General features: G+C 49.8%; 1 protein-coding gene across 4 annotated transcripts in view; it reads left to right on the top strand.

Annotated features, from left to right (window-relative positions):
• LOC112238626 (signal-induced proliferation-associated 1-like protein 2) overlaps positions 1-14,366 on the top strand; it is a 341,137-nt gene that overhangs the window by 275,483 nt on the left and 51,288 nt on the right. For 2 of the 4 annotated variants that reach the window (XM_042305703.1, XM_042305702.1), the window contains exons 19-20: positions 5,088-5,141; positions 9,576-9,717. In XM_042305703.1, coding sequence (XP_042161637.1) covers positions 5,088-5,141; positions 9,576-9,717 — 196 coding nt within the window. The remainder of the gene's footprint in view (positions 1-5,087; positions 5,142-9,575; positions 9,718-14,366) is intronic. The other 2 variants (XM_042305704.1, XM_042305705.1) reach the window with 1 other exon arrangement.

Raw genomic sequence — 14,366 nt, 5'->3', positions numbered from 1 at the left:
ACAAATGTGCATGTGTCTGCTCAAACGGTCAGAAACAGACTCCATGAGGGTGGTATGAGGGCCCGACGTCCACAGGTGGGGGTTGTGCTTACAGCCCAACACGGTGCAGGACGTTTGGCATTTGCCAGAGAACACCAAGTTTGGCAAATTCGCCACTGGCGCCCTGTGCTCTTCACAGATGAAAGCAGGTTCTGAGCATGTGACAGACGTGACAGAGTCTGGAGACGCCGTGGAGAACGTTCTGCTGCTTGCAACATCCTCCAGCATGGCCGGTTTGGCGGTGGGTCAGTCATGGTGTGGGTGGCATTTCTTTGGGGGGGCCGCACAGCCCTCCATGTGCTCGCCAGAGGTAGCCTGACTGCCATTAGGTACCGAGATGAGATCCTCAGACCCCTTGTGAGACCATATGCTGGTGCGGTTGGCCCTGGGTTCCTCCTAATGCAAGACCATTTTAGACCTCATGTGGCTGGAGTGTGTCAGCAGTTCCTGCAAGAGGAAGGCATTGATGCTATGGACTGGCCTGCCCGTTCCCCAGACCTGAATCCAATTGAGCACATCTTGGACATCATGTATCGCTCCATCCACCAACTCCACGTTGCACCACAGACTGTCCAGGAGTTGGCGGATGCTTTAGTCCAGGTCTGGGAGGAGATCCCTCAGGAGACCATCCGCCGCTACTGAGCCTCATTTTGACTTGTTTTATTAAGGAAATTACATCAAAGTTGGATCAGCCTATAGTGTGGTTTTCCACTTTAATTTTGAGTGTGCCTCCAAATCCAGACCTCCATGGGTTGATAAATTTGATTTCCATTGATCATTTTTGTGTGATTTTTTTGTCGGCACATTCAACTATGTAAAGAAAAAAGTATTTAATAAGGAAATTTCATTCATTCAGATCTAGGATGTGTTATTTTAGTGTTCCCTTTATTTTTTTTGAGCAGTGTTGTACAGTGCATTGTATTGCTGCTAGGGCAATCATTACAGATCACTATCGTTATCACGAGAGGTATAGTCAACTTTACCTAACAATAACCTTCCTCAGACATCAACTTGAACTAATTCATTCTCTCAGTCGAGCAGATTTACAGAACCAGCCCTTATTTAACCATTTATCATCACATATGGCACTCTATTCCCTATATAGTGCACTACTTTAGACCAGAGCCCTATATAGTTTCACTACTTTAGACCAGAGCCCTATATAGTGCACTACTTTAGACCAGAGCCCTATATAGTGCACTACTTTAGACCAGAGCCCTATATAGTGCACTACTTTAGACCAGAGCCCTATATAGTACACTACTTTAGACCAGAGACCTATATAGTGCACTACTTTAGACCAGAGACCTATATAGTGCACTACTTTAGACCAGAGCCCTATATAGTACACTACTTTAGACCAAAGCCCTATATAGTACACTACTTTAGACCAGAGCCCTATATAGTGCACTACTTTAGACCAGAGCCCTATATAGTGCACTACTTTAGACCAGAGCCCTATATAGTACACTACTTTAGACCAGAGCCCTATATAGTACACTACTTTAGACCAGAGCCCTATATAGTGCACTACTTTAGACCAGAGACCTATATAGTGCACTACTTTAGACCAGAGCCCTATATAGTACACTACTTTAGACCAGAGCCCTATATAGTGCACTACTTTAGACCAGAGCCCTATATAGTGCACTACTTTAGACCAGAGCCCTATATAGTGTACTACTTTAGACCAGAGCCTTATATAGTACACTACTTTAGACCAGAGCCCTATATAGTGCACTACTTTAGACCAGAGCCCTGTGGGACTAGTTTGCCGTCTGGTCTGCAGCTTAAATCAACTCCATTCCGACCCAGACAGACCAGATAGACCTGACAGACCTGACAGACCTGACAGACCAGACAGACCTGACAGCCCTGACAGAACAGACAGACAGACAGACCTGACAGACCAGACAGACCTGACAGAACAGACAGACAGACAGACCTGACAGACCAGGCAGACAGACAGACCAGACAGACCAGACAGACCAAGCAAACAGACAGACCAGACAGACAGACCAGACAGACAGACCAGACCAGACCAGACAGACAGACCAGACCAGACAGACCAGACTGACCTGACAGACCAGACAGACCAGACAGACCTGACAGACCAGACGGACCAGACGGACCAGACAGACCTGACCGACAAAACAGACCAGACAGACCAGACAGACAGACGAGACAGACAAGACAGACCAGACAGACAGACCAGACAGACCAAACAGACCAAACAGACAGACAGACCAGATAGCCAGCAGGGTCTGATGTAGCCAGCAGGTTCTACAGTAGCCAGCAGGGTCTACAGTAGCCAGCAGGGTCTACGGTAGCCAGCAGGGTCTGCAGTAGCCAGCAGGGTCTGCAGTAGCCAGCAGGGCCTGCAGTAGCCAGCAGGGTCTGATGTAGCCAGCAGGGTCTGCAGTAGCCAGCAGGGTCTGCAGTAGCCAGCAGGGTCTAATGTAGCCTGCAGGGTCTGATGTAGCCAGCAGGGTCTACAGTAGCCAGCAGGGTCTGATGTAGCCAGCAAGGTCTGATGTAGCCAGCAGGGTCTACAGTAGCCAGCAGGGTCTGATGTAGCCAGCAGGGTCTGCAGTAGCCAGCAGGGTCTGATGTAGCCAGCAGGGTCTGCAGTAGCCAGCAGGGTCTGATGTAGTCAGCAGGGTCTGCAGTAGCCAGTAGCGTCTACAGAAGCCAGCAGAGTCTGATGTAGCCAGAAGGGTCTGATGTAGCCAGCAGGGTCTACAGTAGCCAGCAGTGTCTGATGTAGCCAGCAAGGTCTGATCTAGCCAGCAGGGTCTACAGTAGCCAGCAGGGTCTGAAGTAGTCAGCAGGGTCTGCAGTAGCCAGCAGGGCCTGAAGTAGCCAGCAGGGTCTACAGTAGCCAGCAGGGTCTACAGTAGCCAGCAGGGTCTACAGTAGCCAGCAGGGTCTGATGTAGCCAGCAGGGTCTGAAGTAGGTCAGTAGCCAGAAGGGTCTGATGTAGCCAGCAGGGTCTACAGTAGCCAGCAGGGTCTACAGTAGCCAGCAGGGTCTACATTAGCCAGCAGGGTCTACAGTAGACGGCAGGGTCTGGTGTAGCCAGCAGGGTCTAATGTAGCCAGCAGGGTCTGATGTAGCCAGCAGGGTCTACAGTAGCCAGCAGTGTCTGATGTAGCCAGCAAGGTCTGATGTAGCCAGCAGGGTAGCCAGCAGGGTCTGCAGCAGCCAGCAGGGTCTGCTGTAGCCAGTAGCGTCTACAGTAGCCAGCAGAGTCTGCAGTAGCCAGTAGGGTCTACAGTAGCCAGCAGGGTCTGAAGTAGCCAGCAGGGTCTGCAGTAGCCAGCAGGGCCTGAAGTAGCCAGCAGGGTCTACAGTAGCCAGCAGGGTCTGATGTAGCCAGCAGGGTCTACAGTAGCCAGCAGGGTCTGATGTAGCCAGCAGGGTCTACAGTAACCAGCAGGGTCTGATGTAGCCAGCAGGGTCTACAGTAACCGGCAGGGTCTGATGTAGCCAGCAGGGTCTGATGTAGCCAGCAGGGTCTACAGTAGCCGGCAGGGTCTGATGTAGCCAGCAGGGTCTATAGTAGCCGGCAGGGTCTGATGTTGCCAGCAGGGTCTGATGTAGCCAGCAGGTTCTGCAGTAGCCAGCAGGGTCTGATGTAGCCAGCAGGGTCTGGTGTAGCCAGCAGGGTCTGATGTAGCCAGCAGGGTCTGATGTAGCCAGCAGGGTCTGATGTAGCCAGCAGGGTCTACAGTAGCCAGCAGGGTCTACAGTAGCCAGCAGGGTCTACAGTAGCCAGCAGGGTCTACAGTAGCCAGCAGGGTCTGCAGTAGCCAGCAGGGTCTGATGTAGCCAGCAGGGTCTGATGTAGCCAGAAGGGTCTGATGTAGCCAGCAGGGTCTACAGTAGCCAGCAGGGTCTACAGTAGCCAGCAGGGTCTGGTACAGTAGCCAGCAGGGTCTACAGTAGCCAGCAGGGTCTGGTGTAGCCAGCAGGGTCTACAGTAGCCAGCAGGGTCTACAGTAGCCAGCAGGGTCTGATGTAGCCAGCAGGGTCTGGTGTAGCCAGCAGGGTCTACAGTAGCCAGCAGGGTCTGGTGTAGCCAGCAGGGTCTACAGTAGCCAGCAGGGTCTACAGTAGCCAGCAGGGTCTGATGTAGCCAGCAGGGTCTACAGTAGCCAGCAGGGTTTACAGTAGCCAGCAGGGTCTGGTGTAGCCAGCAGGGTCTGGTGTAGCCAGCAGGGTCTACAGTAGCCAGCAGGGTCTACAGTAGCCAGCAGGGTCTGATGTAGCCAGCAGGGTCTACAGTAGCCAGCAGGGTCTACAGTAGCCAGCAGGGTCTGGTGTAGCCAGCAGGGTCTGGTGTAGCCAGCAGGGTCTACAGTAGCCAGCAGGGTCTACAGTAGCCAGCAGGGTCTGATGTAGCCAGCAGGGTCTGATGTAGCCAGCAGGGTCTGATGTAGCCAGCAGGGTCTGATGTAGCCAGCAGGGTCTAGGATTCCTGACGCATTATAGGCTGCTGAAAAGGGAAGGTAAATGTATAGTTACTGTACATCGCTGTCGTTTCAAGGTAGAGATGAGAATAGACAGAGGGTCATTGATATGTGTGTGTGACCGGGCGTACGAGCGTGAGGTCCCCCCTCCTCCATGTCCCCATTCCCCAGCTCCTGTAGTGTCATTTTCTCTGTCAAATACACCAGTTGGAGCTGTGTGGTTGATAGCACGGCTCTGCAGTCCTCTTCATATGGAAACAGCCTCAAACGCAGTTACTTTCTCAAACTGTTTGTTTACATAGTGTGTATCCCTAATGCCCTATGGGCTCTGGTCTAAGAAGGAAATAGGGTCTTATTTGAGACGCACATGGTTTTATATTGTTCGTCTGTAACCGCCATATATGGCCTCATGTTGTCCACATGTCTAACTCTAACACAACAGCGTGTTCCTTTTTCCTCTCTCAGTGTTGTGTTTCTGTAGTACTGTATTCAGCTAACTATGTTACAACCGTACACCAACACCTGTTTCTGTTCTGCTTTCTGTTGTTCCTTTTATTGATGCTGCTTCGTTCCAGAGGAGCAGAGGGCTTGTTAGCTTTCCTCCTTAAAACGCTGTCTGAGCGCTCCAGGTACAAGCTACCCCCTGTACACCGTCTCCCAGTATGTGACTGCCAACGCCCCACTCCTGTCTTCCAGTCTATCTACCCTTATCACAGGTTTAATGCCTTGCTCACTCCCAGTCTCCTTCAACTCCAATCTCCATGTCAGGTTTAAACTCATCCACTTCCTCCTCTCTCCATGTCAGGTTTAAACCCATCCACCTTCCTCCTCTCTCCATGTCAGGTTTTAACTCATCCTCTTTCCTCCTCTCTCCCATGTCAGGTTTAAACTCATCCACTTCCTCCTCTCTCCCATGTCAGGTTTTAACTCATCCACTTCCTCCTCTCTCCCATGTCAGGTTTAAACTCATCCACTTCCTCCTCTCTCCATGTCAGGTTTAAACCCATCCTCTTTCCACCGATCTTCTCCTCTCTCCTTCAGCCCACTCCAATCTCCATGTCAGATATAAGTCCATCCACCTTCCACCGATCCTCCGGGCCCACTACTCCCTCCGGGCCCCCCACTCCCTCCGGGCCCCCCACTCCCTCCCCTCCTTTTCCTGTGGCCCTCTCTCTGCCCCAGACCAAAGTGCCCAGTGCTCTGGTTCCCATGTGGGCCGTGATGCAGGGAGTTGAGAGTCCTGCCATGCGTCAGTGGTTGTGACATTCCTGCATAACGTGTCACTCTTCCTAAACGTTCCCACTTACTCCCCCTTCCCCCTCACTCCCCATCTACCTTCCCCCTCACTCCCCCTCACTCCCCCTCTACCTTCCCCCTCACTCCCCATCTACCTTCCCTTCACCTCCCTCCCCCTCTACCATCTCCCTCAATCCCCCATCCCCCTCACTCCCCATCTACCTCCCCCTCACTCCCCATCTACCACCTCCCTCACTCCCCATCTACCACCTCCCTCACTCCCCATCTACCTCCCCCTCTACCTTCCCCATCTACCTCCCCCTCACCTCCCCCTCACTCCCCTCTACCTTCTCCCCTCACTACCCCTCTACCTTCCCCTCCCCTCACTCCCCCCATCTACCTTCCCCATCAGTCCTCTCTACATTCCCCCACACTCTCCCTAAACCTTCCCCCTCACTCCAACCCCCTCTACCTTCCCCATCACTCCCCCTCTACCTTCCACCTCACTCAACCCCTCTACCTCCCCCTCACTCTCCCTAAACCTTGACTCCCCCCACACTCCCCCTCTACTTTCCCCCTCACTACCCCTCTACCTCCCCCTCAATCCCCATCTACCTTCCCCCTCACTCCCCCTCTACCTTCCCCTCACCCCCCTCTACCTCCAACCCTGTGGTCTGACTCCAACCTTCCACTTCACCCTCTGACCCCCTCCAACCTTCCACTGGTCTGACTCCCCCTCTGACCCAACCCCCTCACTCTCCCTAAACCTTCCCCCAAACCCTGTGGTCTGACTCCAACCCTGTGGTCTGACTCCAACCCTGTGGTCTGACCTCTCTGTGGTCTGACTCCAACCCTGTGGTCTCACTCCAACCCTGTGGTCTGACTGCAACCCTGTGTTCTGACTCCAACCCTGTGGTCCACCCTGTGGTCTGACTCTAACCCTGTGGTCTGACTCCAACCCTGTCTCACTCCAACCCTGTGTCTGACTGCAACCCTGTGTTCTGACCAACCCTGTGGTCTAACCCTGTGGTCTGACTCCAACCCTGTGGTCTGACTCCAACCCTGTGTTCGGACTCCAACCCTGTGGTCTGACTCTAACCCTGTGGTCTGACTCTAACCATTTGGTCTGACTCCAACCCTGTGGTCTGACCTCTCTGCTGTCTGACTCCAACCCTGTGGTGTGACTCCAACCCCGTGTTCTGACTCCAAAACTGTGGTCTGACTCCAACCCTGTGTTCTGACCTCTCTGTGGTCTGACTCCAACCCTGTGGTCTGACTCCAACCCTGTGGTCTGACTCCAACCCTGTGGTCTGGTCTGACTCCAACCCTGTGGTCTGACCTCTCTGTGGTCTGACTCCAACCCTGTGGTCTCACTCCAACCCTGTGGTCTGACTGCAACCCTGTGTCTGACTCTGACTCCAACCCTGTGGTCTGACTCCAACCCTCTGAACCCTGTGGTCTGACTCTAACCCTGTGGTCTGACTCCAACCCTGTGGTCTCACTCCAACCCTGTGGTCTGACTCCAACCCTGTGTTCTGACTCCAACACTGTGGTCTAACTCTAACCCTGTGGTCTGACTCTAACCCTGTGGTCTGACTCCAACCCTGTGGTCTGACCTCTCTGCTGTCTGACTCCAACCCTGTGGTGTGACTCCAACCCCGTGTTCTGACTCCAACCCTGTGGTCTGACTCCAACCCTGTAACCCTGTGGTCTGACTCTAACCATTTGGTCTGACTCCAACCCTGTGGTCTGACCTCTGACCTCTGTGGTCTGCTGTCTGACTCCAACCCTGTGGTGTGACTCCAACCCCGTGTTCTGACTCCAAAACTGTGGTCTGACTCCAACCCTGTGTTCTGACCTCTCTGTGGTCTGACTCCAACCCTGTGGTCTGACTCCAACCCTGTGGTCTGACTCCAACCCTGTGGTCTGACCTCTCTGTGGTCTGACTCCAACCCTGTGGTCTCACTCCAACCCTGTGGTCTGACTGCAACCCTGTGTTCTGACTCCAACCCTGTGGTCTGACTCTAACCCTGTGGTCTGACTCCAACCCTGTTGTCTGACTCCAACCCTGTGGTCTCACTCCAACCCTGTGGTCTGACTCCAACCCTGTGTTCTGACTCCAACCCTGTGGTCTGACTCTAACCCTGTGGTCTGACTCTAACCCTGTGGTCTGACTCCAACCCTGTGGTCTGACCTCTCTGTCTGACTCTGTCTCACTCCAACCCTGTGGTGTGACTCCAACCCCGTGTTCTGACTCCAACCCTGTGGTCTGACTCTGACTCCAACCCTGTGGTCTGACTCTAACCCTGTGGTCTGACCTCTCTGTGGTCTGACTCCAACCCTGTGGTCTGACTCCAACCCTGTGGTCTGACTCCAACACTGTGGTCTGACTCCAACCCTGTGGTCTGACTCCAACCCTGTGGTCTGACCTCTCTGTGGTCTGACGCCAACCCTGTGGTCTCTGACTCCAACCCTGTGGTGTGACTCCAACCCTCTGTGGTGTCTGACCTCTCTGTGGTCTGACTCCGACCCTGTGGTCTGACTCCAACCCTGTGGTCTGACTCCAACCCTGTTTGGTCTGACTCCAACCCTGTGTCTGTCTGACTGCAACCCTGTGTTCTGACCCTGTGGTCTGACTCTAACCCTGTGGTCTCTCCAACCCTGTGGTTTGACTCCAACCCTGTGGTCTGACTCCAACCCTGTGGTCTGACTCCAACCCTGTGGTCTGACTAACCCTGTGGTCACTGTGGTCTGACTCCAACCCTGTGGTCTGACCTCTCTGTGGTCTGACTCCAACCCTGTGGTCTGACTCTCCAACCCTGTGGTCTGATTCCAACCCTGTGGTCTGACCTCTCTGTGGTCTGACTCCAACCCTGACTCCAACCCTGTTGGTCTGACTCCAACCCTGTGGTCTGACTCCAACACTGTGGTCTGACTCCAACCCTGTGGTCTGACCCTGTGGTGACGCCAACCCTGGTCTGACCTCTCTGTGGTGTCTGGTCTGACTCCAACCCTGTGATCTGACTCCAACTCTGTGGTCTGACTCCAAGTCTTCAGTCTGACTCAAGCCCTCTGGTCTGACTCCAACCCTGTGGTCTGACTCCAACCCTGTGGTCTGACTCCAACCCTGTGGTCTGACTCCAACCCTGTGGTCTGACCTCTCTGTGGTCTGACTCCAACCCTGTGGTCTGACTCCAACCCTGTGGTCTGACTCCAACTCTGTGGTCTGACTCCAACCCTGTGTTCTGACTCCAACCCTGTGGTCTGACCTCTCTGTGGTCTGACTCCAACCCTGTGCTCTGTCCTCGCTGTGGTCTGACCTCTCTGTGGTCTGACCTCTCTGTCTGCTCCTGCTGCCTGCATGTTTCTGTGTTTATGTACCACTCTATTGTACTGTAACCACAATAAAATATTATTCCCCCTTTCTCTTTGTCTCTGTGTCATAACCTTTTTGTCCCTCCCTACTCCCGATTGCCCCCTGACTTGGCTTCTTCCTTCACAGCATGCATTTCTCCCTTTCCTAATCCCACACCTCTCCTCCCACTGACAAATATCTTCAGCATGATTCAGAAAAGCACCTGGTGGCGTTGCCATGCTAAGATGTTGCCTGTTGCTGCCCCTGAAGGCCCTCATTGGTACTGACCAACAGTTTTGTATAAACAGCTGGCTACCCCTCTGATCTTTTCTCTCTTTGACCAAAGCTGGGTTGTCTAAAGGCCATCCTCCACTCCCTCATCCCCTCTCCCACTCCTTCCTGTCCCTTAGACAGGGTTTTCCTGGCTGGTCTCTGACCAGACTTTCTGTTCTGTCCTGTGTGTCTCTTGCAGGCAGTTGTACCTCCAGGAGGCAGCGTGTCACCAGGCAGCAGATAGGGAGAGAGAGGCCAAGGCCCTGGAGAAGCTGTCTAAAGAAGAGTACCTAAAGATGATGCTGGAGGACAGTGGCCCAGGGGAGGAGGGACGGAGGAAGGTGAGATGGTATACATATACGCTAACCAAATTGTACCAAACTGTACTCGATACCATCTACTGTATCTTGCCTATGCTGCTCTGTACCATCACTCATTCATATATCTTTATGTACATATTCTTTATCCCCTTACACTGTGTATAAGACAGTAGTTTTGAAATTGTTTGTTAGATTACTTGTTGGTTATTACTGCACTGTCGGAACTAGAAGCACAAGCATTTCGCTACACTCGCACTAACATCTGCTAACCATGTGTATGTGACAAATAACATTTGATTTGATTTGATTTGAATTATATATATATATCACTATGTAAAGCCCTGAATCAACCTAGAAGGTCTATTTGTTATGTTTGTTCAGTGGAAGTCATAGGAAGTCCGAATTTCTCGTTGGTGTTGATTCAGCACGTCCATTTCGTAATGAAAGTCCTTATGGATATGCAATGGACACTGTCAACTTGCAGAATAGCATGTTCACACTGACAATAGAGCACATGTGTAATGGACACTGTCCAATTGCAATATATTGGCAATGGACACTGTCCAACTGCAGTATAACATGTTAAGACTGGCAATGTATTATGTGTGTTGGACACTGTCCATTAGCAATACATTACAATGGGCATTTACCATCACGAATTGGACATTCTGTTATATATTACTGAAATCCGTTGACACCAAAGCCCCATATACTTCCCACCACTGCGACCTGTATGCTCCCATTGGTTGGCCCTCACTACATATTCGTCGCCTGACCCAGTGGCTCCAGGTCATCTATAAGTCTTTGCTAAAGCCCCGCCATATCTCAGCTCACTGGTCACCATAGCAGCAACCACCCGTAGCACGCGCTCCAGCAGGTATATCTCACTGGTCACCCCCAAAGCAAACTTGTTTTGGTCGCCTTTCCTTCCAGTTCTCTGCTGCCAATGACTGGAACTAATTGCAAAAACCACTGAAGCTGGAGTCTTATATCTCCCTCACTAACTTTAAGCATCAGCTGTCAGAGAAGCTTACCAATTACTGTATTGGTACACAGCCCATCTGTAAATAGCCCACCCTACTACCTCATCCTCATATTGCTATTTATCCTCTTGCTCTTTTGCACCCCAATATCTCTTCTTGCACATCATCATCTATCACTCCAGTGTTCATGCTAAATTGTAATCATTTCGCCTCCATGGCCTAGTTATTGCCTACCTCCCTACTCTTCTACATTTGCACACACTTTACATAAATGTTTCTCTGTGTTATTGACTGTATGTTTATTCCATGTGTAACTCTTTGTTGTTGTTTTTGTATATAAATAAAAAAAACAAGAGGGCCTCATTGAAATTGCAACAAGCGGTTCTGTGAAATTTGAATTTAATCAGAAGCCACTGCCAGATTTCTGGATTGGGCTGCGCTCAGAGTATTCTGCCTTGGCAAATCACTCTGTTAAGACACTGATGCCCTTTGCAACGACGTACCTATGTGAGAGTGGATTCTCGGCCCTCAGTAGCATGAAAACTAAGTACAAACCACTGTGTGTGGGAAATTATTTAAGGTATAGGGGGCAGCATTTTCACTTTTGGATAAATAGGGTAACCAATTTCAACTTCCTGCTACTCATGCCAAGAATATAAGATATGCATATTATTAGTAGATTTGGAAAGAGAACACTATGAAGTTTCTAAAACTGTTTGAATAATGTCTGTGAGTATAACAGAACTTATGGGGCAGGCAAAACCCAGAGGACTAACCGTTCAGAATTTTCTTTTTGAGGTCTCTGTCTGTTCAGTTTCTCATTGGGAAATGATATTTCTTAGGAACTTATTTTCAGTTCCTACCGCTTCCACTGGATGTCACCAGTCTTTAGAATTTGGTTGATGTTATTCATTTGTGCAATGAAGAAGTAGGGCCATCTAGGAACTGCGTAACACTCTTGAGAGCTGCGCAAGACGTGAAAGTAGCTTGGTTTGTTGTCTTCCTGTATTGAACACAGATAGACCTGTCTTCAATTTGATCGATTATTAACGTTTAAAAATAGCTTAAGTTGTATTACAAAAGTAGTTTGAAATGTTTTGGCAAAGTTTACAGGCAACTTTTGAAATATTTTGTAGTGACGTTGCGCAATTTGGAAGCTGTTTTCTTCTGGATCAAACGCGCTAAATATATTGACATTTTTTATATATATGGACGGAATTAATCGAACAAAAGGACCAATTGTGATGTTTATGGGACATATTGGAGTGCCAACAAAAGAAGCTCGTCAAAGGTAAGGCATGATTTATATTTTATTTCTGCATTTTGTGTAGCGCCTGCAGGGTTGGAATATGCTACCTTCTTTGTTTACTGTTGTGCTATCATCAGATAATAGCTTCTTATGCTTTCGCCGAAAAGCCTTTTAAAAATCTGACAGGTTGGCTGGATTCACAACGAGTGTAGCTTTAATTGAGTATCTTACATGTGTGATTTAATGAAAGTTAGATTTTTATATAATTTTATTTGAATTTGCCGCGCTGTATTTTCCCTGTCTTTTGGCCAAGTGGGACGCAAGCGTCCATATACCATAAGAAGTTTTAAGACTGAGACTATCTCCAATACAACCCAACATTGCAGAGTTCTGTGCATCCTTTCAATCACACCCTTCTCATTAACCTGTGGTGAGTTATTCACAATTTTCAATTAACAAATAAGGTTTCATATGTAAGATGGTTAAAAAAAGAAAAATGATTGATTATTATTACATTATGGGCTACACCTGCTACAGTACTACCGTACTACAATACTACACCTGCTACAGTACTACACCTGCTACAGTACTACCGTACTACACCTGCTACAGTACTACCGTACTACAGTACTACACCTGCTACAGTACTACAGTACTACACCTGCTACTATGGGTTCACCTCTAGCTCAAGTTCGAGGGGAGAGGGTTCACACCTAGCTCAAGTTGGGGGGTTCACACCTAGCTCAAGTTGGGGGTGGGTTCACCTCTAGCTCAAGTTGGGGGTGAGTTCACCTCTAGCTCAAGTTGGAGGGGAGAGGGTTCACACGTAGCTCAAGGGGGGGTTCACCTCTAGCTCAAGTTGGGGGAGGGTTCACCTCTAGCTCAAGTTGGGGGGTTCACACCTAGCTCAAGGGGGGTTCACCTCTAGCTCAAGTTGGGGTGGGTTCACCTCTAGCCAAGTTGGGGTGGTAGCTCAAGTTGGAGGGGAGAGGGTTCACACCTAGCTCAAGTTGGGGGGGTTCACCTCTAGCTCAAGTTGGAGGTTGGGAGAGGGTTCACACCTAGCTCAAGTTGGGGGGGTTCACACCTATCTCAAGTTGGGGGGGTGGGTTCACCCTAGTTCAAGTTGGGGGGGGAGGGGGTTCACCTCTAGCTCAAGTTGGGGGGTTCACACATAGCTCAAGTTGGGGGGTTCACCTCTAGCTCAAGTTGGGGGAGGGGTTCACACCTAGCTCAAGTTGGGGGGTGGGTTCACCTCTAGCTCAAGTTGGGGGTGAGTTCACCTCTAGCTCAAGTTGGAGGGGAGAGGGTTCACCCCTAGCTCAAGTTGGGGGAGGGTTCACACCTAGCTCAAGTTGGGGGTGGGTTCACAACTCTTCTCAAGTTGGGGGGTTCACCTCTAGCTCAAGTTGGAGGAGAGGACACCTAGCTTTGGGGGTTCACACCTAGCTCAAGTTGGGGGGGTCACCCTTAGCTCGGCTATTAGACAATTCTTTAGAAAAGATTGAATTGTCTGTTGTTCAGCTAATAGCCCATCCTGCTAGGCTGGTAAAGATTGAATAGTCTGTTGTTCAGCTAATAGCCCATCCTGCTAGGCTGGTAAAGATTGAATAGTCTGTTGTTCAGCTAATAGCCCATCCTGCTAGGCTGGTAAAGATTGAATAGTCTATTGTTCAGCTAATAGCCCATCCTGCTAGGCTGGTAATAAACTAATAATAACACTTTTTCCCTTTTCCACATTAAAGATTCCAATTGATAAAGTGTTTTTAGCCACAATCGGCCCTAACCCCAATTAATACATTTGGGCACAGCATGCTGAACTTTGGCCTAGAATGTTGAGGCTTCAGAACCTGCTCCCTGCTTGTTTCATTACATTATTATGCCGGTCTCAGAGCAAATAGCCTGGATTGTTACTCCCATCTCTTTCCTCGCTCTTTTCCACACGTCATTCATGCCAGCATGCCACGTCATTCACGTCATTCATGCCAGCACGCTTGTGAGCGTGCTGGCAGGATATACTGTTTTTATTCTGTATATATGAATTACAAATCATCCTTTACTTATATCATGTTTCTAGTCTATTGCATAGTTACAATGTGTAATCATTGATGTCCCAGGAGCAGGAGTGGTAAACACTGTTGAAGTGTTTGATTGTAATACAAACATGAAAACACAGCAGCATTCACAGAAGGGAGTTTAATACACCTGGTATTGGATATGACTGTAAAGTAATGGAGTTTGATACACCTGGTATTGGATATGACTGTAAAGTAATGGAGTTTGATACACCTGGTATTGGATATGACTGTAAAGTAATGGAGTTTAATACACCTGGTATTGGATATGACTGTAATGTAATGGAGTTTGATACACCTGGTATTGGATATGACTGTAAAGTAATGGAGTTTGATACACCTGGTATTGGATATGACTGTAAA

Source organism: Oncorhynchus tshawytscha, linkage group LG24, assembly GCF_018296145.1.
Source record: "Oncorhynchus tshawytscha isolate Ot180627B linkage group LG24, Otsh_v2.0, whole genome shotgun sequence".
NCBI classification, from domain to species: Eukaryota; Metazoa; Chordata; class Actinopteri; order Salmoniformes; family Salmonidae; genus Oncorhynchus; species Oncorhynchus tshawytscha.
The sequence above is the reverse complement of the archived record's forward strand: the minus strand, read 5'-3'. Positions and strand labels throughout refer to the sequence as shown.